This window comes from Kogia breviceps, chromosome 6 (assembly GCF_026419965.1).
Source record: "Kogia breviceps isolate mKogBre1 chromosome 6, mKogBre1 haplotype 1, whole genome shotgun sequence".
In the NCBI taxonomy this organism is placed as follows: domain Eukaryota; kingdom Metazoa; phylum Chordata; class Mammalia; order Artiodactyla; family Physeteridae; genus Kogia; species Kogia breviceps.
The window spans coordinates 119,977,159-120,002,247 of NC_081315.1; the positions used below are offsets into that span (position 1 = coordinate 119,977,159).

The following is a 25,089-nucleotide window of genomic DNA, read 5'->3' on the forward strand; positions in this document are numbered from 1 at the left end:
AGAACAGACATAAACCAAAAACTTGCCTTTGAAAAAAATGCTGAATCTTTTGTTCTGCAAGCTATTAGGTGCCCAACATGGTTCCTGTACTCTAAAAGAAAAAGAAAAAGGATGGAAAAGTCCAACCTCTCACAGAGGGTCAGTGATAATTCAAAATCTACATTTGAAAATATTTTCCTCCCTACTGACAAAAGTCTGAATAGGTCCTGACTTTCATATTTTACATTGTGTATATTTCAAATACAACATAACTAAAGATTAACTCAGTATATCTCCTTATCTACTACTTCACTTGGAATATTAATATTGAATGTGTATATTCATGCCATGACCTGTTGTAGAATAATACCTTTTATGCCTATTATGTCATTAGGAATAGTATATAAAATATTCTATATTGTATATAGCTATAATCTATCCACACAAGTGAGGATTTATATGGCTAGGGAAGATACATTATATGAACTGGTAAGCATAGACAGATGTTCCCTGCAATCACTGAGCCATTTGGTTTGGAGCAAGCCCTACTAGCATAAATCTAAACCACCATGGGCTCACATATTGGAGAAAAGTCCATTGTGGAGTAAACACTCATTTATCAGCAAGTGTGTGTAGTGCAGGATATGTGACAGATATTTCATCTGGAAATCTAGCCTTGGCCTAAAGCCCCAACACAATTTTAGAACTCACTAGGTACTCTGAACTGAAAATAACAAATCCAAAGCCTAAGAACCAATTAAAAGACAAACCAACCAACCTACTACCTAAGATTAGGAAAAGTACTGCTTTAGACTTGTTCTTTAGTTTCCCATGTCCAATTTGATATTAGCCTCCTAGAACCATAAAGAAAAAATGGTTTTGAAATCATATTTGGGCCTAATCATAACTTTTGCCACATTTTGGTTTTTTGAATTTGGACGATACCTAATTATTTTAGCTTCAGCTTTCTCATTTGTAAATCTAACTTCCTCATTGAGAAAGAAAAATGAAATAATTAATTTAAACTACTTTAGGATTCTAAAAGGCTATGCAACTGTGATTCTGTTCTTGATGAAGTTGGTTTTGATGGTGAGGGGTTGACAGTGTTACCACCTTATTCATAATCAATAGAATCAAGACATTAGAAGAAAAAGAAAATGCTACAACAGCAGCATGAAAGAGGAGGCTGGTGGGGCAGGCATTTTTTCCATTCAAAAAATGACTAACAGGGCTTCCCTGGTGGCGCAGTGGTTGGGAGTCCACCTGCCGATGCAGGGGACACGGGTTCGTACCCCGGTCTGGGAAGATCCCACATGCCGCGGAGCGGCTGGGCCCGTGAGCCATGGCCGCTGAGCCTGCGCGTCCGGAGCCTGTGCTCTGCGGCGGGAGAGGCCACAACAGTGAGAGGCCCGCATACCGCAAAAAATAAATAAATAAATGACTAACAAAGGCAATTACATTAGAAATAATATTAATATGGGATTTGTATACTAAATCAATCTACCTTCTAGGCAGCCATCCTAGTTAATCAGTGAACCTAGCCCTTTTTCCCAGATGTGTAATTCATAAAACATGTCAATCCCGTAGGAAACAGCTAACCAAGCCATGTGCCCATTCTTGTATATGTCAAACAACAACAAAAAACACAAAATCACTAAATTGATGGTCTCAAGATTATGTTTGTAATAACTGCAGAAAAATGCTAGCACGAATTCAGCTCTTATCAAGCCATTGGTTCAAAGGCATAACAGATTATAGAAAAGGAGGAGACAACAGGCTAACTTAGAATATTATAAATGACACTAGACTAGCTATCAGTAATCAGAATTCAAATGCTAGCTCTTCCAAGAATTAACTGTTTTACTTCGTATAAGCCACTTTGCTTGTCTGGGCTTCTGCAGTTACAAATGCATTCTATGACTTATTTATTCAACAAATATTTCTTGATCACATACTAAGTACCAAGCACTGCTTTAGTTGCTAGTGATTCAATAGTGAGCAAATACAGATATAGTTCCTACCCTCATGGAATTACTAAAACTTGTTTCACTTTGTAAATCAACTATGCCTCAATTAAAACAAAAACAAAAACCTGTTTCACTGGATTATTGTGAGAATGAAACAAGTTAATATACTTAAAATATTTTGTTGTAATGTACTACAGGTAAAATCTAAATGCCTGTGCTCACCTCTCTTTAATTTATTTAGGTTTTGAAGAAATTAGAAAAGTATAGAGAATAACATAAACCTATATGTACCTATCCTCTAGCTCTAGTCAATCTTGCCATTTTTGCCTCATTTTATTTCTTTGTTCACTTTAGCTCTCCTCTCCCTCTACTTTTTCCCAATCTTATTTCCCTTCCTTCTTGCCTACATGTAGCTACTATACTGAATGTTGTGTTTAACATTTCTATGTAGTTTTAAAAAAATAGTTGCTACATAAATTAGTACCTTACGGTAGCATTGTGAATTTTGGAATTCCATTTAAATTGTATTACACTGTACATATCGTTCACCAGTTGGTTTTTCATGAAAAATTTTATTGGAGATTTTTAAAAATATTATCATAGTACTAGTTCATTCATTTTCAGTGCTATAGAGAAAGGACTGGCAAACTTTTTCCATAAAGGGCCAGATAGAAAATATTTTAGGCTTTCTGGGCCACATTGTCTTTGCAGCAACTACTCTGTGTTTTGACACAAAAGCAGACACACACGACACATAACAAATGAGGATGGCCATGTTCCAATAAAACGTTATCTACCAAAATAGGCAGCTGTGGACGGTAGTTCGCCAACCTCAGCTGCTGAGCAGTAGTTCTCAACCTTGACAGTACATTAGTGTTACCTGGAGAACCTTTAAAAAATGCCCATGTGGGCTTCCCTGGTGGCCTGCCGATGCAGGGAACACGGGTTCGTGCCCCGGTCCGGGAAGATTCCACATGCTGCGGAGCGGCTGTGCCCGTGAGCCATGGCCGCTGAGCCTGCGCGTCCGGAGCCTGTGCTCCGCAACGGGAGAGTCCACAGCAGTGAGAGGCCCGCGTACCGCAAAAAAAAAACCAAAAAAAAACCATGCTAGGTACTGAGACTACATTGGTTAAATCAAATCGCTGAAGGTGGCCTCTGGCACTACTGGCTCCCCCCTCCCTTTTTCTCAAGAACTTCCAAGGTGCTATTAAAAATTTTTACAACTGATATGATAATCTAAATTACTATAGAAATCAATATATAGATTCAAACATTAAAAATGTATTTCACTTTTGTCCTCTAAACTATACTACAGAATTATGTAAAACTGCTTGTTAGTAATATAAATTATAATGTGTATCATTCATCAAATCATTCTAGTTATTTCCAAATCATTTACTGAACTTTACAAATTGCCATTACAATCTTTTATTTTAATAGGTGTCCCTTGCTGAATGATACCCCTCTCTTAGCCATGACTTGACGTAGGAAACTATATCAAACTGTTTCAATAAACTCTGCACTAAATTGAGAGTAATTAGGCAACTTACAGTCTCAGTACATAGAGGTTCTCTTAATATTGCTACCAAGCAAGGGCTCGCTGCCAGACACACATAGAAGTCAAACTATTGCACCGACCTTTGAGAAAAGAAAGAGCTTTACTGCAAAGTGGACCGGCAAGACAGGAGGCAGGGCTCAACTTTTTTGAACTATGGAGGACAGGCTGGTATGCACAACTGCTGGAGGGGCAAGTTTCCATTGGAGAGCTTTACACTTGGCCATAGATGGTAAGGTATGTAATGGTGGGTTTCAGCATCAGATCTTCCTGGACAATGGACCCCTTGTTTCTGAAAGGGTTCCAGTGTGTTCAGGATCCAAGGGGAGGAGATGTAGGTTCTGAGTGTTATTTGAGGGGGGCTTTCCTTCTCTGCACATGCCCAGGTTACATGACTTGCAGTTTTGGCTCTGCTGTATCTGCAGGACAACTAAACATCCTTTTTATCAACAGAGAAGGACCAGTTTGAGCTGGTCCTGCGGTTATAATATTAATAATTTTAATTGTTAAAATATTGACCTATATTTTTTTCCAATTCTCATATTACTAAGATTTTTACATAGTTATTAACTCTATTATCTCTTACATGATTATCATACTTAATTCGGTTAAACCTAATCCTACAATCCAGAAGAAAAGAAGCACAACATTGCAATGATTATGACTGGCTCTGTGTCTAGGCTTCCTGGGTTGAAATACCAACTCTTCCTTAAGTTTTGAATATCTTGTTTATGTTTTAGTTTTGCCATTTGTAAAATGAGAGTGATAGTGATAATTCTATGACCCAAATGTGATTCTATGACCCAAATGTGTTTATATTTATAGTGATGCCTGACACAGAGCAAGCAGTATATAATTTAGTTCTCATTTTTACTATAAAAACAAATGTTGTGTACCTGTGATGGAGGGTGTAAAAATGGTTTTAACAAAGTTATCCTATTAAATAGAAGTGAAAATAAATAGGATAATAAAAAGGGCATCCTCTGGCTCCAAACCACCCATGTAGGTCTGCTTATCCTCTGTGGCCTTGTGTCTGTCATGGCATGTCTCCTATGCTGGAAGAACTTGCAGCACCTGAGCAGGGACAAAGGTGGCCTCCATTACTGCTATTAACTGATTTCTCTGTTTCTTCATAGCTTTCTCAAAGTCCTAAGGAGATTACAATTCCCACAAGTGACCATTCAAAGGTGAATCCAAAGGCGAGTCAGCCTGCAGCAGGTGGCCACAGCATTGGCAAGGGAGTCAGACTGGTGCTGAGCATTTGTCCCCAAGAATACAAGGGCTGCTCCAGTGGCACAGAAGCCCATTTTGGCCTGGAGAACATTGTATATTGGGTGCCACCACATGGGAGCCACAGCAACCTGGCTTATAAACCTGTAGGCTGGCAGGTACCTGCACATACTTCCAGTGGTACCCACATTGACCTCCACCACAACAAGGACCAGGTGATAGGCTCAGGCAAAGAATAGGCCAGTCCTTTGGGGGTTTGGGGGTTCTCTGGGACATCCAATGGCAGTGCCTGGGAAGCAGGATTTGGCATATGGGCAGGACCCAACTAATCAAGATAGACACCAATCTCAGGGCTGGAACAAGGTCCTGGAAGCCTCTCTCTGTGCCAGGAATTAACCTTTTAGTTGTTAGATTCTATAGAGATGGGAGGGAAGGTCCTGAGGGACACTCCAAGGGCTTGGAACAACAAGTATGTTGTTTACCAATCAGTATGAAAGTATCCCAGTATCTGAACAACAGTACACACCATAGTTGTGTGAATTAGATATAACAGATACCTTTATTTTGTTCTCACTGCTAAACAATGTTTTAGCTGGGTATTGGTTTATTTTCTCTCAGCACTTTGAGTATATTACTCCATGGTCTTCTGGTTTTTCTTGTTGCATTGAGAAGTCTTTTGAGGATCATCACTCCTATAAATGCAGTATGTTTCTTCTTTGGGGTCCTTGTTAAGATCTTTATGACTTGGGTGTTTTTTAGTTTTCATATGATGTGTCTAGATATGGAATTATTTTCCTCAGGAATTGTATTTTCTGAATCTGAGGATTAATTTCCCATCAAGTATTGATGATACTTCAGATATTATCTCTTTGAGTATTTCCAAACCCTATTCTTTCTTGCTTCTCCTTCTGGAACTCCTATTATACCTGTCTATTCTATACCCTACTCTATTAACCTCTTTTTCATATTTCCATCTTTAGGTACTAGACTCTAGGCAACTCCCTCAGAATTTCTTACTAGTTCATAAGTTCTCTTTTTAAAAAAATTTTATTTGTACCAAGGTAATAAAGTATCAAAGAGGCAACCACTTTAAATTTTTTTTACTGATTCCTTTAGTTATGACTTTCGTATCCCTAAATAACATGCTTTTATTGCTAGTTCTTGATTTTTCAGATTTAAGTATTACATCTGTTATCTATTGCTGCATAACAAATCACCCCAAAATGCAGTGACTTAAAACAATCTATTATCTCTCACAATTCTGTAAGGTGACAGGGTGGTTCTTCTTCATATGATATCAACTAAGATACTGGACAACTAGAAGGCTTAGATGACCTTACTCACATAGCTGGCAATTTGCTCTGGCTGTCAGATGGAAGCTTAGCTGGAGCTGTGGGCAGAGCACTTCAGCTCTCCTTCACATGGTCTAACATGGCACCTGAATTCTCAGACTCAATTAATAGGTACATGCACAAGTTAGGATTGTTATGTCTTCTTGATAATTCAACTTTATCGTAATAAAACATCCCTCTTTACCAGTGGTAATGTTCCTTGTATTGATGTCCAATTTGTCTCACATTAACATAATCATACCAGCTCTATGATTTAGTGTTTGTATAGTTATCTTACTTTATCCTTATTTTTAATCTATCTATGTTTTCATATTAAAAGTGCATCTCTTGTGAACAACATATAGTGGGATCTTTTTTTTTAATCCAGTCTGCAAAAAAAATTCTTACCTTTGAATTGATGTGTTTAGCCCATTTACAGTAATAATTAATATGGTTGGTTCTACCATCTTGTCATTTGTCTTTCATTTGTCCCATAAATTCTTCCTTGTTTTTTTTCTTATTTACTGCACTCTTTTGGATTGAGTCCTCTGTTTATTTCCTTGCTTTTAATATTCCCTTTTACCTCTTCCATTGGCTTTACAGCTATAACTATTTGTGTTTGTGTGTGTGTGTGTTTCCTTTATTGTGTGTCTTCTAGTGATTGCCTTAGGGCAGCAGTTCTCAATAAGGGGTAATATTGTTTCCCAGGAGACACTGGCAACAACTGAAGAAATTTTGGTTGTCACACTGGGGAACATGGATACAACACATCTGGTAGCTAGAGGCCGATGATGCTGCTAAGCATCCTGTACAGGTGGTACAGGACAGACCCCATGACAAAGAATTATCTGGTCCAATATGCCAATAATGCTGAGATTAAGAAATCCTGCTTTAGGAATTATTATGAGTCTTTAATTTACCATAGAAATTGAAATTATATTAAAATATTAAACCACTTCTCTGCTAATAGAAGAATCTTACAACCATGTACTTCCATTTAACCTCTCCATTCCTTTGTGCTACTGTTATATATTTTACTTGTACATGCTACGACTCCCACAATACATTGTTGTTCTTTTTGCTTTATAAGCTCAATTTTCCTTTTAAAATTTTAAAGAAAAAAAAAGTGGCTTATATTTATCCACATTTCTAGCACTCTTCATTCTTTCTTATAAATCTGCATGTCCATCTGGTATCATTCTCATGCAGCCTGATAACTTTCTTTAGCATTTTTTGTAATAAAAATCTGTTGCATTAAAAATTCTGTTTGTGTTTATCAGAAAATGTCTTTATTTTGCCTTCATTGTTGAAGGATATTTTCCCTAAATATAGACTTCTAAGTTGACAGTTGTTTTTTTCTTTCAGTCCTTTAAAGATATTCTGTTGTGGCTTGCATTTGTTCTGACAAGTCAGATGGAGTTCTTACTCTCCTATAATGAGTCTTTTTTCCCCATGCTTTTTTTTTTTTCTGAGATTTTCTTTTTATCTTTGATTTTCGGCAATTTGACCAGGATATGCGTAGATGTGGATTCTTTGTATTTATCCTGTGTAGGGTTTGTTAAGTTTTTCTGGCTATGTGGTTTGATGTTTTTGATCAGGTGTAAATTTTTGCTATTATTTCTTCTTCTACCAATTCTCTCTTTCCCCTTCTTTTGGAACTCAAGCACAAATAGGTTGAACCACCTGATATTATCTCATAGGCTGTTGACAATCTGACTTTTTTCCCCAATCTTTTTTTCTCTCTGGATTAATTTCTTTTTCACTATTTTCAAGTTCACTAATCCTTTCTCCTGCACTATCAAATCTGCTGTTAAGAGTAACTGATACTTTTAAAAAAATTCTGGTATTTTTCAATATAATTTTTAGTTCTAAAATTTATTTTTTTTTGATCTTTTTCTTTCCTGAAATACTATATATCTTCACCTATTATATCCATGCTTTCTTGTATATGCTTTCATCTAACAGTTGTGTTAAAGTTCCTGTCTGTAGAGTCGAATAGGTGGGTCATCTCTAAGTCTTTTATTGACTATTTTTCTTGATTACAGTCCCATTTTTCTGCTTATTTTCATGCCCATTAAAAAAATTTACAGCTATTTATGTAAAACAGCAATGAAAACAAAAATGTAATTTGTTTCATTTTGATTATTCCCAGAGAGTGTAAGCCCTTTCCTCAGTTAGGGTGAGGGTGATTATTCAGATTATTCCAAAAGTTATGTTGAACAGAGTCAAGCCACACTTTTTCTTCTAGCTTTAATTCACCCATAATTAGCCCAACTCCCAACACATTAACTCTGTCTTTTTTTTTTTTTTTTAAGTATTTGAGTTGGGAGGAGGTTGGGTACTTTCAGATAACTTTGGCTCATTTTTCGATTCAACTCTGATAAGGCCCACAACACCAAACATTGTGAGGATGTAGAGGAGTATATTTTTTATATCTATTTTCCAGGCTTTACTCCTTATTGCTGCTTTCTTGGCAATGTTTGGGTGTAAGTGGTATGTGGAGAGGGGGGAATTGTCAAGGTGGGTAATTTATTTTCAAATTTGGAGCTTATTCCAGTTATCTATTGCTCCATCACACATTACCCCAAATTTCGCAGTTTAAACATTTGAAACAAAGACATTTGAACGGAAATAAAACAATAAAATTTGAAATAAGATCATTTTATTATGTTCAGGGATCATGTGAATCAGGCTGGAAGTAACCTGCCTCCAGGGAGTAGGAATCTTCTAGAGGTGGCTCCAATCACATGCTTGCAGGTTGATCCCAACTGTAGGCTGCAAACTCAGCTTGAGATGATCCAGAACACCTCCATATGACCTTTCCTCATACCACAGCAGTTTTAGACTCCTTACATTGCAGTTGGGGTTGCAAAGTCATGCATCCCAAGAGGTCCAGCTAGAAGCTATAACACCTTTTATGACTTAGTCTCAGAATTCACAAATCATTATCTTCACCATTGTCACAAACTTGACCAGATTCAAGGCAGGGACCATGAACACTACCACTCCGTGGAAGGAATGTCATTGTCACATTGTAGGAAAGATTCTGTAGGATGGAAGATACTGTTGAGGACAATTTTGGAAAACTCAATCTACTATAGTCTTCTTCCAAACTCCTGTGCATCCCACAAGCCCACATTCCTGTCAAAATCTTGGTTGGTTTCTTCTCATCTCCATCTTTGACAAGCTAATTCTCCATCTGCCTGTATTTAGACCAGGTGCCTACTCCCAAGTGGGAAATTGTTGAGGCTTTCTGTTCATTTATGAATGCCTCATTTCTCTTTGAAAAGCAGTTCCTCAGGGTTTTCTTTCATTCTTCATTCCTCGCTGACCTCATTGAAAAATATGATTTTAACTTTGTTGAGGTTTTTCTTGTTGCTACCATTTGTCTTTCATGTACTTCTACATCTTAACTGAAAGCAGAAATCTCTCCTTACAGTTTGATTTTAATATCTTTATTTCTATTAGTTGTTTTAATTAACTATTCTCTTGTATTTCCTTGCTTTCTTTTTTATGACATTAACTATTTTAAACATACTTTAGAGTATCTATCTGCTTGCTTTATTACATTTATTCTATAAAATACATGGGATTTTTTTCCCTCTGCTATCCCTGTGTCATGCCTATGTCATGGTAGTTTGTAATATGTGATTGCAGGTTAATTTTCAGTGTAGTTTTATATCCACGGGAGTCCTGTGCAACCTAGATGGAAGTTATATCCCTCCCTCAGACCAAATATGATTTTGCTTTGCAAGAAATCTCAAGGGCATCACTGTATCAAAACCACTTTTATGTTAATTTCTTGGCCTGGCATTTCAAAACTCTGAGGTTACTGTAAATTCCAACTCCTTAAGTAGAAAGAAGACAGACCTTGTGTTTTTTTTTTTTTCCTAACCCAGATCACATCAATATTAAAAAGCTTCCTTTATATCTCCCACCTTTCTTTGCCCTGTTTTTTGATGCTACAACTCAACTGTGCAGACTACCTTTCTCCTTTGCCGGCAGGCTTTATGCTGGGATCTTCCAATAAAGGTGCTAGAGGGACACTGCAAGGCTGGAAGAAGCAATTCACTCTTTTTCTGCTGTTCTGTTCTCCATATGGTGGCAAGCAGATCAGCAGGAAGGAATCCTGGCAGTGATTACCACAGTGGCCACAGCCCTCTACTTCAGTGGTGAATGCCGCCTAGCCTACAGAAGTGGGTTCACCGTCAGACAGCTTTCCATCTAGCTTCTCAGTTACCACCATGATAGGCAGCATGTTTCTATGGCATCCACACTGTCTTCTCAGAGGTCTGAATGTCTAGTATGTAGGGCCTTCCTCTAAATGTCTAAATTTCTTCCCTCTTTACTCTTCCTCAGTCCCAGGCTGGTGGCAGCTCCCTGCAGTAGCTACATGTGTTAGACCTTCAAGTTTCCTTCTAGCATTAACCACTACTTACCTACTTAATGATTCCTTGTATTAAATTTTCCCTGCTCAAATTACTAGTACAAAGTTTCTGAACAGGCAAGAGAGATCTGGGACAAACTCTACCCAGTGGAAGCACTTCATATTAATCACATAACTGTTCTTATTAATCCCTCTCTGTAAAATGTAAATGTTGAATGAGCAAAGAAGGAAATCACTCAGTGTGCATTGTACTCAGTGGTACTGACCAACTAATGAAGCTCATCACACACCCAAAAGTCAGAATAAACGGGTCACTGGTGATTCAGCCAAGAGTTAAGTAATTTCCCCTTCTACTTGCCCTTTTATCTTTAAGCCCATCTTTGCATACCTTTGTTCTTGGAAAATCACTTAAACGGTGGTCCATTTAGCTATTTAGTTATGCAAATGTAAAGTAAAAGACCACTGCAGAAATAAAGTCATTTGAGAAGAGTGATTTTAAGGAGCTAAACCCCTCTGTAAGATAATGCAAAGGCTGTGTGCATGGTAGGCAGAGTTGTTTCACTTGGACTTTTTTTTGGAGAAATGTTTGTTTTTTAAGTATGAACTTAAGCTGTGACATGCCTGCAAATTGTTAGGACTTATTTTTATGGAACTATGCTCTTTTCAAGGCACTATTGAGCATTCAGAAGCTGACGCTATGTTTAGTGAACCTAAATTTTCACTTCATAATGAAGGTAAATATGTACAAAACAACTAGGCAATGCTGGGTTAAGTTAAACCTGGATTGGACTATTGGCCTTTTACCCAGTTAAGAATTGGTCTTTTACACAGTTAAGAATTAATAACAAGACTTTAGGAATCATAATGATACTGGATTATTGCGTTATGGTGAGATTGTGGGCTCCCAAGACAAACACTCCTAGCTGATAGGGGATGAGGTCTCCCTGTAAGTCAGTGGATATTCTAACTTTCAATCATCCTGGAAAAGAGGGAGATCATGGAACAGATAAGGCCTGAGAGTTTGAGAACTCATTCCCAAGTAGTCCACACTTTCTTAGAGTCTGATCTCAAGTAGTAATGTGGGGTATGCCTGAATGCATGCCTAAGAAGTGCAATTTTGAAAAAGCTAACTTTTTTCATGGGATGCCAAGGATGTAACTACAAAGGAAAGAATAACTTGTTGATAAAAATCTCCTTTGGTCTGTGGATAATAATAACAGCTAATATTTATATTACATTTATGGCATTACAGATAATTACAGCATAATATACAGAGTACACGATTGGAATTATATGTGTAATTATATTATTCTAAGCACTTACTTTTATATTACTAAGCATTTGATTAAATGCTTAATCATTTATACTGACAACAATCCCGTAAGGTAAATTTCATTATTATCTCCATGTTGTAGTGGTCATATCTAGTATCCTGTGTAAATCTGGTCATTCAAACAATGCTCCAATGAATGAAAAGGATGCATTTACATCGATAAACTCAGTGGATGAGTGTGGCAATGAGGAGCACAGAATTCTTCCCCAGCAGGGAACCCCTAACCCCCAAAACAGCACGATGGTAGCAACCAATCTCAAAAGAACAAAAAGTGATTAATAGTCAATACAAAAAAAAAAAAAAAAAAGTCAATACAGAGGGAGTTCTGAGCGAAGAGAGATTCCAATTTGGAACCACATAATCCAAAAGACAGTTCAAGGTACAGACCGCATCCTGATGGACTCCAGAGCATCTATAAGAAAAACTCTTGCTTTGACTTCAGGATAAACTACGAGAGAGAAAGGAACTTTGAAAGGGATGGGGAAGACGGAGAAAGGTCTTATTACCTGGAAGGTGGGCACATGGGGTCTCTCTAGAAGGCTGACATTAAGTGCCCATAATTGTAAATAATCTATTTGTGTCTCTTACTGGATAACTGAATATTCTGCCTGGGCAACTGCCATATAAATGAATTCTTTAGCTGTGTTACACTTGTCTATTGTCTTTACTGATTTCATACCCATGCCCAAATGTAGGGTTGAGAAAGTGATACTGTATCCATTCAGTATAATTTCCTGCAGATTTATTTAAGGTGTGTGTATCAATAATGTTCCTTTTTGTTGCTGACTAGTATTCCATAGAATGGAAATTCCATTGGAATAGAAATTCCAGCTGGAATGGAAATTCCAGTTGCTTTAAACATGTAGAGTTAAATTTTAAAGACTACTTCACAAATATATTTGCTTGATTTCAGGGGCTGAAACAGGAAAAAAAATACAGTCACTATTCAGGAAGTCATTCAGTCATTCCACCAACATTCACTGATGGCAGACTATTGGACCAAATATATCCCTATACACTTGATTACGAAAAAAGACTAAAACCAAAATAAAATCAAAATTAGTGAAGTAGCAGGGCTAAGGTTGAAACCCACGTCGGAATAGAATTCAGGAAGCAAGAAAATGAGTAGGTCAAAGAATATGTTATCATTAATAACAATTTTCTAAAATGTACAAATATTCCTAGAAATTGGCATGTCTGGTTAGTTAGTAATTAAAACATCCTATCCACTAGACCAGGCGTTTACTAAGCCATGACTTACACCCGATTTTAAGGCCAACCACAGAAAAAACCCTAGTTTTAAAGGAGCACTTGAGGAGGGTGCCGCAAACCAAGTCGCATCAGAGTAGCTGTCTCTTCCCACCTACTACTGTTCTGGTAAGCATGCTTGGACCGGCAAGGCTGGTGTCCCTGAAAAACCTTAGCCCTCTAACATATTTCCGCCGGACCCCAACTGCTCCTCCGAAATTATTTGACGGTTTGATTCTAAACAGAACAAATAAGGCCAGTAGGGCACTGTTTATAAACTTCCCTACAATGTTGACAGTATGGAGACTGAAACGCAAACTAGAGACCAGAGAGAAAAAATTCTTAGTGCTTCAAAACAACCACAGTCAGTTCCCTGACTCTATTTACCACTTATGGTGTAATATAGACAAAACCTAAGCACACACCTCACAGAGAAGTGCCCCCTTCACACCTGATGACTCCTGGCCCGGGGCTCTAGGTAAGCCGCTCACAAGGCTTTGGTACAAAGTTCGAAAACTGAGCCTTGATAGTGTGACACCGGAGACGCTCGGGACCCAGAGGCGGGAAACTGCAAGGAAAAAAGATTTCCTAGTCAGGTCAAGGTACAACAAAACAAACACCCACTCCCACGAATTGAGATATGTACCCCAGAGCTGGCGGAAGTGACGTAAGGCCAGTCGCCGGAGGAGGCGGGGCAGCCGAGGGAACGGCCTATTGGGGCCCGGGAAAGCCCAGGGGTGTGGCGGAGACGGTAGCCAGGCGCCGGCCTGGGCGCGCCGGAGGGCGGGGCATGGGCGCGGGACTCTCGGGGACTGGCCTGTTTCGGCGCCAGGAGGCGGTCACTGGATCTGAGCTTGGGGGTCTGAGGCGAGCGAGGGGCCATGAGGACAACGAGGGAGTCTAGAGCCCGCTGCCCGGCCCTCCTCCCTCGCACAGCGGCGACTCGGCGGCCGCTGGAGTAACCGCTCGCTGCCTTTGTTCCGAGCGCCTGTCCCTCCCGTCGCCCTAGCCTCCCACTCCGCCGCGCTCCGGCCGGCCCGCCCTCGGTCCCCGAACCCCCATTCGGCTCGTGCCGCGCGGATGCGGCTGACGGGCCTGGGTTTGGGCTTTGAGCTGGAGGAGGAGGAGGAGGAGCGGCGGCACCTGGGCGGCATGCAATGGGGAACTGCTGCTGGACGCAGTGCTTCGGGCTCCTCCGCAGGGAAGCTGGGCGGCTGCAGCGAGTAGGCGGAGGCGGAGGGTAAGCCCCCGGGGGGAGGGGCCCGGCGCCCGCTGACTCCTCCTATTTGGCCCCTGGCGGGGAACCCCTTTCACTTCCCCAATGATTTAGAGGAGGCTGGGAGCCCCGGTACCCTCACGGCTGAACAGGCGTGAGCGGGTTGTCGTAGTGGAGGCCCTGGGAAAGAGGTAGAGAAGGGGGCGGGGTATCGCTCTTGCCGCCTCCGAGCGAGATTCTCGCCGGGCGCGCTATCACGCGGGGAAAGAGTAACTGGAGGCATCATCTCTAGGAAGCACGGGGCACCGTCACACGAATGGTCAGTAGAACAGGATCCACGGCAACCCGAGCACTCCCTACGTTGAGCTTGGTTTATTGCTAAAGCTGGTAGTAGCTATGTGTTTGATTCTCTCTTTAGCTCTGACAGAGCAGGTGGAGAATCTCTTCCAAAAAGTTGATGTCTCAGAGATTTTTTAGTAGAAGTCATTTGGATGCTGGAGTAAAATAAGGTTTCAGACATTGAGCAGTTCTTTGATACTTGCGAATTGCTGGGTTCCTACTGGGCATTCGGATTCTTAATGTTAATAACAAGAGGAGCAGTGTGTAGCTTTTTCGTATTATTTTTTTGGAATTTCGAGGGGAATGCCATACCCTGATTGCTACCCACAAGCTCTGTAACACTAGGGAAATCACAGTCCTTCTGAAGTTCTCTTGATTAAATCTGGGATATGCCTAGGTTTTTTTACTCACACCATCCATACAATAATAGAATTTTATAATTATTCCATTTTTGTGTTTTTTATTTCATAAGGTAGTGTAAAACTTAAATTCCTTAGAAATTGACTTTGTTGTTGTTGTTAAATATTTCCCAGGAATTCAAACTTAGAATTGAAAATCGGAATCACACCACTTTATGTAAGGAATAAGACATTAATTTTGCACTTTCTGGAACACATTGCTAAGTTTTCACGATCTGTCCCATTTAACCAACATCATTAGGTAATAAGATGTTCAACATACACATATTGAAAACATGATTTATCATTTGGATCTTTTGGCCATGTAGATCTCATATGAGTCACTCATTCGTTCATCAGGCATTGTGTGACCTCTCTGATGCAGAGTAGTTAGGGTTTTACACTAAGTGTCCCTTGAATGGAAAAGTAAGGACTTGAAGACTTTGTGCCTAGTTTTAGTATTTTGGTTTTCCTGACTTAAGGGTTATTACTGTTACATGGGAACATGGCAGCTCTTTTATGTTGTCAGCAAAAGTCATCTGAGTTACTTCTAATTTTTATTCGTGGATACTCATTATAGTCAAGCTGCTTAAATAGGCTTGCCTAAGAACTAGGTGCCACAGAATCTTTGGCTTTGTTAATATTTTTATTTGTTCATTTGTAGTTGTGTTGTAGGATAACTAAAAATAGGATCTTATACTCAAATTAGGTAAGCAAAAATCATTTATATTTCACTTTGGAGTACATTGTTTGGTGTCTGTGGGATTTGGGGGTTTTGTTCTTTCTTGGTGATTTTACAAACTGAAAATGTGTTTTCCTTAGAGTCTAGCATTAAAATTACAGGTTTTACTCCCTGAGCACATGAACTTGACAGCATAGGGAAGGGTGAGGGGAAAATCAGTGAATCATTTTGAGTGTTAATTGTCTGTAGATGTGTCATAAAGTCATAATAGTTGGATGTGTACTCTTCTGGCTGTGGGCAAAACTTGAACAAACAAGTCCTATTGCGGCAGTGAGAGTCTGTGGGTTGTGGACACTGTCATCTAAAACAATATAATAATATTATCCATCCTTCTGTTTTAATCTGTAAATGTAGGTTTGGACAGTCCGTTGCTTGAATCTTCTGATTAACTTATTGTTTTATATTCATTTTAACATTTTAGGAGCTTCTAATAAACATGCAGAGGAAGGTGGTTATAGTTAATTGTTGTTTACAGAATAAGGTTAAACTTTACCTCTCTTAGTAGTTGCCTTTTTTTTAATCACCTGGTAGTTCTGATTTTCTTTCAGTTATAGGTCTAGGTACTTAACTAGCAGTTCATCTAAGGGCAAAAAAGTTGAGGAGCAATCTCAAAAACTTGATTTATACTTTGTCAATGTAGTGACCATAGGTGGAAGAATCCTGGGCTTTTTTAGGCTGCTTTAAGCTGGGCCTCACAAGGGTACGTTATAATCCAGGGCCTGATTTCTTAGCCTTGTAGATTTCCAGGGGTAGCTCAGAGTCAGATCACTCACTTTTCACTATCCAATTTCAAAACCAGAATTACCTATTTTTCAATTTATAACATATTAGTGAATTCTGGTATTTTATATTCTAGAATATGTCGACTAGTCAGAATATCAATATCAGTGTTAAGGTATGTCAGAAACCTTGCTACTAATAAAATTATTTGATGGTTAAAGCAGAGGGAGTTAAATATCTTCAAGGAATAACATTTAGACATCCTAATGAGTCATCCTTTTTCACGCCAGGGAGTTTTGCCTACCACACATTCTAGAGGGCGCCATCTGCTGGTCAGCTCTCCTTTTTGGGGGTAGTACAAGAGATACTTTGTATAGACACTTCCTGTGTTCTTAATTTTTTCTTTCTCAAACTGAAGGTCCAATTAAGTTTTGTTGTGTTTTATTTTAATTCCTATTTTTATCTTACCATATAATTAATTGCACATAGTGGTTCCAGTTAAGATGTACTGTAGTTTTATATGAAAGTATGCTCACGTTTTATATCTCTCTTGATGTTTAACATTTGTTGGCTCCAGCAGCAAAGTTGCCTTCAGTCGATAATTTACAATGATTTGCTGTTTTCTTTCCTGGTAAAAATGATTTTAATAATAGCTGCCAACATATGATTACTTCCTGTGTTCCAGGCACTGCTCTCAAGTATTTTACATTATCTCATTTATTCCTCACCACAATTCTGTGAGGAAGGTGAGTACTATTATATACACTGTAGGTTGAAAATCGAAGTTTAGAAAGTTTAACTTGCCTAAGATAGCAGAGCTGGGATTGCAGCCCAGGTCCCTCTGAATTGAGAGCCTTTACCCTTAACCACTAATATTTCATGGTTTTGTATTAAACATAAATATTACAAACATTTAGTTGCTCTGTCTCTCAGTGCATTATCTTGTACTTTCTCACTGGGAGATCTTATGCATATATCTCCACAACTTGGCTCTTTATTCTGTGTGATAAACTGTCTTTTCTTTTTTTCTTTTTTTTTTTTTTTTTTTGCGGTACGCAGGCCTCTCACTGTCGTGGCCTCTCCCGTTGTGGAGCACAGGCTCCGGATGCGCAGGCTCAGCGGCCATGGCTCACGGGCCCAGCCGCTCCGTGGCATGTGGGATCTTCCCGGACCGGGGCACGAACCCGTTTCCCCTGCATCGGCAGGCGGACTCCCAGCCACTGCGCCACCAGGGAAGCCCCTGTCTTCCTTTTCTTGAAACTATGCACTTGACCTCTGCAACATTGCTTTTATCTTTTTATTTTCCTGTTCCTGTCCTGGCTATATTTACTCTATCTGCCCATTAAATATGGAATTTTTCTCTGTCTTTTCTCTTCTTTATTTAGTTCCCTTAATTTCATCCACTCCTATGGTTTCAACCACCACCACTTCCAAATCTCATGTCTTCTGAACAGACTTCTTTTCAGAGGTTCAGCACTGTATTTTCAGTTGCCTATTGAAGAGATATACTTAGATGTACCAAAGCTCCTCAAATCAACTTTTCTAAAGTATCTAATATTTAATATTTGTGTCCCACTAAATATCTGAAATAGCGTGTTTCCTTTTCCCCTAGATTTTTTCTTCCTCTGCTTCATGTATTCCCTAATCAGGGATTAGGGACTCCCTTAACAGCTCTGTTCATAGTCTCTATACTACGAACTTTATAGTCCTCACTAATCAGCTATTCAGTCTTTCCTTAATACATACTGAACCTCTTTCCTTCCTCTGTGCTTCTTCCTAAAACTTTGTCTTTCAAATTGCTCTCCCTATTGTATCTACAGTTCATGCCATCTCCCCTTCCTATCAGTAGAGTTAAGCTTTCTAAAAACCACACTGGATCATGCCATTCCCTTGCTTAACAGTTTCCATCTGCCAACTATTTCCTACAGCTAAGTTGCTCAACCTTTTTTTCCTTCTGTGACAGGTGATGAGTTGCATGGCATTCAAACATGCAACATAATGTCCATCTGAATACTCAGGATTATATGCAGTTCTGCATTTGGGTAAAGAGTATGATCTCACTCTTTATTCTCTCATTCAGAAAATCATGTCAGAATACAAATCAGAATAACATTAAAAGGAAAGCAATGACTCTATTCTAATTTCAAAAAACTTAACTCATTCATAAACCTTAGTATTTTAACTTCTTTGATAAATGATAACCTTCCAGTTCAGAATAGTATGAAGTTCAGACTCCTGACAAGATAACCTTAATCTATTTTACCAGCCTAATTGCATTTTCTAATTATATTTTCCTTAGAGCATAGCATTAAAATTGTAGATTTTACTCCTTGTGCACATAGCGTGGCAGCACAGGTGGGGGGAATTAGTGAAAGGATTCTCTGCCATTCTTTCACTTGGTACATCCCCAATGGCCTGTATACCAGTTGGACTATACCTGTTTCTGTTTTCCTAACATACAGTGTTCTCTCATCTTGTGCCTTTGTGTGTGATATTTTTCTTCTTTTCCTGTTCTTGGTGAGCTTTTACTTATCCTTAAATATTCCTTCCCTGCTGCTCTAACCCCCTGAAACAATATTATCTCCCTGAGGCAGTAATATTTTCTACAGGCCTAAATCTGCTGTGTATTAGGGATTGAAAACTTTTTCTGTAAAGGGCCAAATAATACACATTTTAGGCTTTGCAGGCCATAAGGTCTCTGTTGCAGCTATTCACCGTTGCCGTTTTAGCACAAAAGCAGCCATAGATAATATGTAAATAAATGAATGTGACTGTGTTCCAATAAAACTTTATTTACAGAAGCAGGCATTGGGCCAGATTTGGCTTGTGGACCGTAGTCTGCTGCCTCCTGGTATATACCATGGTATGGGTTGAGAGCTTCTCAAGGTCGGGGACTATGTTTTATCTTTATCTTTCTTCATTTTTAGTATCTCATGTTTATTGAATGAATGAGTATTATTTATGAACTGTAAAATCTAGGGAACAGTGTTTTCTCCTTTTTTTTCCTCAAGATAATTCCCTAACTTTGGCATCACTCACATAGTTAAATATATATCCTACCAGTTTTATGTTGACTTACTTTTTAAAGAGACCGTATAGAGAATGAGAATTTTAAATATTTTATCATAATGTATATTGCTAAAATATACTAATCAGTAGTCATTATTGAATGATTCAGTTTGGTTTTCTGCATGTTTGTCAGCTTTGAGAAATATACAAGCATAAGATTTTTCTCTTGAAATTTCAGAAGTTAGGAAGGAAAACAGTAGCAGACTTAAATGGATATGAATTTCCTGAACATTCTGTGTTGTACCTTGAAGACTCCCCAGGGCTGTGTTCTGAATCTCACTCTGTTCTTCCTTAATATATTTTCCTTCCTTAATGTACTTTCCCTGGATGGCAGGAAAACACATGACCTTACCTACTACCTGCGTACTAATGAGCTCAGTCATCTCAGTCTGAGCCCTGAATATCTTAATTGCCTACTGAGTATTTCCCCTTGGGTATCAAACATAACCTCAAATTCGGTTTGTAAAGTTGAGCTCATCTTTCTTTCCTGCTCACAGTTCTTTACTCCTTTTCTTCATTTTTTTAAAGCCCCGACCATTTTTACTACTTTGTGTCCTACTTTGTGAGTAGTAAAATAATATACAGTTACCAAAGCCATGAACCTGCGAATCATAATAAACTCTTCCCTTTCACTCATCCTCCAAATCCACATTGTCAAGGTCTGAATGTCCCCTACCATTTTCTTCAGTGCTTTACCATACTTCTAGGATAAAGACTGAAATATTTAATGTAGCTTTCAAGACCTCACATTATCTATTTCTTGCCTTTTTTTTTTTTTTTTTTTTTTTGCCTCATTTGTGCCACACTCTTCCTTGAATCAGTTTCTTCCCTTTTTAGTTAGATAACTCCTACTCACTCATCTTTTAAATGCCACTCAGGTTATAATTATATCTGAAATAGTGTGATTATTTGGTTAATGTCTGTCTTCCGCTCTCAGTGTAAAGAAAGAAGTTCATGCCTATTTTGCTTACCATTGAATACACAGCTCCAAGTTATGTACATAGTATGTAGTAGATGTTTAGTAAATACTTGTTGACAGAATTAATGTATGCAGTCTTGATCTTTTCATTCCCCTTTGCCTTTGGTAGCTCTGCTCCCTGAAACATTCCTTTCCACTACTTGGGGGCCTGGCTAATTCTTTCTCCTTCAGCTGATTTTGATGCTCTTCATCTGAACATATCCCTTTCAGAGCATGGTAGTTGTTAATTTACCTGTGTGTCTACCCCATTAGACTGTAAACCTCCTGGGTACGTGGGTCAATTTTTACTCACTTCTGTATTTTAAATATAAATACATAGCTATGTCTGTCATTCAGTTGTCCAGGGAAGTAAGAAAAATTAGAACGTTCAAAATCGTAGACACATAAGTGGCAACAGTTTCTGAAAGAAGAAGGTGGTCAACAATTTCAGATGCTGCTCACAGACTACAGAGGATGAACGAGAAAGAACTAAAAGACCTCTAAGATCCATTCTAGTTGTTGGTCTCCTCTAAATCAGGCTCCTCTTAAAGGACAGTGACTTTTTTTTTTAACCCATGTTTTCCATCTTCAACATGTTTAACAGGAAGATTTGTCTCTTCCAAGGAACACAATAAATTTTTTGAACATCCAGTCTTCCTAAATTTGCCTTCATTAGGGAGGGGCTTATTTAACAGTAAATATTATTACTTTATTATTACCACTATGTTGATGCTGTTCTACCTGGAAAATCTGTTGGTGGATCATCCCTTGAGATTTGAATGGTTAAATCTTCACTGAAGTATTTGATACGAATTGAAAAACAATGTGTCCATCATCTTCAGTGTAATTTGCCAGGCTTCTATTTGTAACCATTCCAATTTTTGTCCAGAAAAAAAGAGTCTTGGGAAGCTTTTAATTTTTAATAGACTGTGGAACAGTTTACCATGGTTCTTCATTATTTTTTTATAATGTCAAACAGAAGATATAAGGAAAGACTATTATTTTAACAGATACTATACAGGAGAATATGAAGAAAAGGAACAATAACAATATAGGATTTATGAGAATTTTTAGTTATCTTTTACTTATGTCACTTTGATATGAGTATTTGCCTGCTTTCCATAATAACATGTAGAAGCATAAAAAACTGCATTTTCATTCTATTCTTGATTAGACTGATTTTATCCTTAATAAAAGATTATCTTGATATCTACCTTCACAGCATTGACTAAATATATATGCAAGAATTGCCACTTTTGTACCTCTTTACTTTCAAGCTTTTCCAAATTCCTTTACATGCCATGATCATTTGGAGTATGACAGCCTATCTTTTCTACCTTTTTAATATCCTTTACATGTTTGAGTCTACTTTCACATCATCAGCAATAGTAGAATGGTTATATAGAAACTTACATTACTTAGAGACAGCTCTCAGGGGCATAAGGATTGTGTATAAAGGAATGTCCATGGATGGCTTTGGAGAGCTCTAGACTTTTTATTTTATTTTTATTTTTATTTTTATTTTTATTTTTATTTTTTAGACTGTTTTTAAAAAGAGGGAAAATAGATTTCAGTTTTCTTTAAATTATTGTTTTTGGAACCTGTTTCAGCAGCTCACCTGTCACCATAATTAATACACCTGAGTATACACACTCTTGAATATGATGGTGAATTGTTGCCCATCTTATTTCTCACCTCACCCTTCCCTCCGGGGCATATGACTGAATTCATGAAAGTTAAATGCACACATGATGGGACTTTAACCAGTTATTTCACAGCTCAGCTTTATTTTATGTGTATTCCTAGAGGGCCTTTCCAGCGTCTTATATCACTTTGTCCTTTATCGTTTTCACCCCTGACATTTAGTTGCTGTGCGCCGGCTTTCTCTAGTTGTGGCAAGTGGGGGCTGCTCTTCATTGCACGGTCTCTAGGCACGTGGCTTCAGTAGTTGTGGCACGTGGGCTCAGTAGTTGTGGCTCATGGGCTCTGGAGCACAGGCTCAGTAGTTGTGGCACAGAGGTTTAATTGATCTGCGGCATGTGGGATCTTCCCGGACCAGGGATTGAACCCATGCCCCCTGCATTGGCAGGCAGATTCTTAACCACTGCACCACCAGGGAAGTCCCTGTACATCCATTCTTGACTCCTGCTTTTCTGTTACATCCGCATTGAGATTCTGACACTTCTCATCATCTCTCATTTTCCAGTCCATCTCCCACACCAGATGATTTTTATCTTCTAAATATTTCTTTAAACTATTCATTTCTCTTACACCACTCTAGTCCAAGCTATTATCATTTCTTGCCTAGACTCAAATTTTAATTGCATAATTATTCATGTATTCCCTCACTCTCTGTGCATTTATCCCCACTCATTTCTCTAGGATTCACATGGTTCCTAGCACTTGCAGCTTTTTATGAGGACCCATGTTTTCTCTTCTTAATTTGAAGGAAATAATGGTGTTTTCATTCCCTGATATAGTCACTTTAAATACAATAAACATTGATTGATTAAGTCTTTGATTTAGGGTGGTGATTCTTAACTGAAATATTCATTCAAAATTTCCATCTTCATACATGCAGCTCAGGTTCATTCATTTCTCCTTTGTAGTGTTTCATTGAGTGAATAAGCCAATGCTTAAGTTGATAAGCATTTAGATTATTTCAAGATTTTTTTTTTTTTACTATTACAAACTACTTCAGTTAACATTCTTGTAAATGTTTCTTTGTACACATGTACAGGAGACTCTTTAGGCATATATACCCAGGAATTGAATTGCTGGGTCGTAGCTCATGCACATCTTCAAATTTACTAGAACGTATCCGACTTTTCAAAGCAATTATCTCAGATTATACTTCTGCCAACAGTGGGTTTTCATTGTACCACTTCCTAACACTTGGTATTATCAGATGTTCCTGATCTATTAATGTGAAATGCTATCTGTTAGTTGTATTAAAACTTTATTGTATTCCTGTATACCAGCAACAAACAGATAATGCATATTTTTATGAGATAATGCATATTTAACTTTCTATGTTAGCAATGAAAAATATAACAAACTAGGGATAAATCAATAATAGATCTGTAAGACCAAAACAACATTTAAAACCAAAATAAATGGAGGACAATACCATGTTCATAGATAGAAAGGTCTGAATTCAATGCAATTCCAGCAGTTGCACTGAACTTGACAAGCTGATTCCAGCAATTTTTATGGAGGAGCAAAGGGCCAAAAATGGCATAAGGAAGGCATGTTAAAAGCCAAGATAGGCCGAAAGCTTGGCCTCTTGTGCCAGTTAGCCAAGTTGTGAATGCAAAGCAAAAGTCCTTGAAGGAAATTAAAAGTGCTACTCCACTGAACACACGAATGATCAGTGAAATAGCCTCATTGCTGATATGCAGAAAGTTTTAGTGGTCTGGGTAGAAGTCAGACCAGCCACAACATTCACTTAAGCCAAAGCCTAATCCAAAGCAAGGCTCTAACTGTTCAATTCTGTGAAGGCTGAGAGAGGTGAACTATAGCAGAGAAGTTTGGAGCTGGCAGAGGTTCGTTTATGAAGTTTAAGGAAAGAAGCCATCTTTATAAATGCAAGGGAAAGCAGCAAGTGCTGATATAGAAACTACAGCAAGTTATCCAGAAAATCTAACTAAGATAATGAAGGTGGTTATACTAAACAGCAGGTTTTCAATGTAGATGAAACAGCCTTCTATTGGAAGTAGATGCTATCTAGGACTTTCATAGCTAGAGAGGAGAATGCCTGGCTCCAAAGGACAGGCTGATTCTCTTGTTTGGGGCTAATGCAGCTGGTGACTGTAACTTGAAGCCAGTGCTGATTTACCATTCAAAAAATCCTAGGGCCCTTAAGAATTATGCTCGGGGGCTTCCCTGGTGGCGCAGTGGTTGAGAACCTGCCTGCCAATGCAGGGCACACGGGTTCGAGCCCTGGCCTGGGAGGATCCCACATGCCGCGGAGCACCCGGGCCCGTGAGCCACAACTACTGAGCCTGCACGTCTGGAGCCCGTGCTCCGCAACGAGAGGCCACGATAGGGAGAGGCCCGCGCACCGCGATGAAGAGTGGCCCCCGCTCCCCGCAACTAGAGAAAGCCCTCGCACAGAAATGAAGACCCAACACAGCCAATAAATAAATAAATAAATTTATTTATTTTTTAAAAAATTATGCTAAATCTACTCTGTGGTCTATAAATGGAACAACAAAGCCTGATTGACTGCACATCTGTTTACAACATGGTTTACAGAATATTTTAAGCCCACTGTTGAGATCTACTGCTCAGAAAAAAAGTTTCCTTTCAAAACACAACTGTTCATTGACAATGCACCTGGTCACCCAAGAGCTCTGATGGAGATGTACAATGAGATTAATGTTGTTTTCATGCCTGCTAACACAGCCTCCATTCTGCAGCCCATGGATCAAGGAGTAATTTCAACTTTTGAGGCTTATACTTAAGAAATACATTTTGTAAGGCAGTGTCTGTCAAAGACAGTGATTCCTCAGATGGATCTGGGCAAGGTAAATATGAAGCCTCCTGGAAAGGATTCACCATTTTAGATGCCATTAAGAACATTCATGATTCATTGGAAGAGGTCAAAATATAAAC

General features: G+C 38.7%; 1 protein-coding gene and 1 long non-coding RNA gene across 4 annotated transcripts in view; one reads left to right on the forward strand and one right to left on the reverse strand.

Moving 5' to 3' along the window:
• Positions 1-8,710: 8,710 nt before the first annotated feature.
• Positions 8,711-14,456, reverse strand: LOC136794399 (uncharacterized). Its single transcript, XR_010841131.1, has 3 exons — positions 14,174-14,456; positions 13,456-13,598; positions 8,711-9,108 (listed from the first exon to the last, which is right to left on the reverse strand). It is a non-coding gene; the product is annotated as an uncharacterized lncRNA (long non-coding RNA).
• Positions 13,762-25,089, forward strand: part of AP1AR (adaptor related protein complex 1 associated regulatory protein) — a 38,463-nt gene continuing 27,135 nt past the window's right edge. For all 3 annotated transcript variants that reach the window (XM_067036491.1, XM_067036490.1, XM_067036492.1), the window contains exon 1: positions 13,762-14,270. In XM_067036491.1, the coding sequence (XP_066892592.1) occupies positions 14,188-14,270 (83 nt within the window). In that variant the 5' untranslated portion in view covers positions 13,762-14,187. The remainder of the gene's footprint in view (positions 14,271-25,089) is intronic.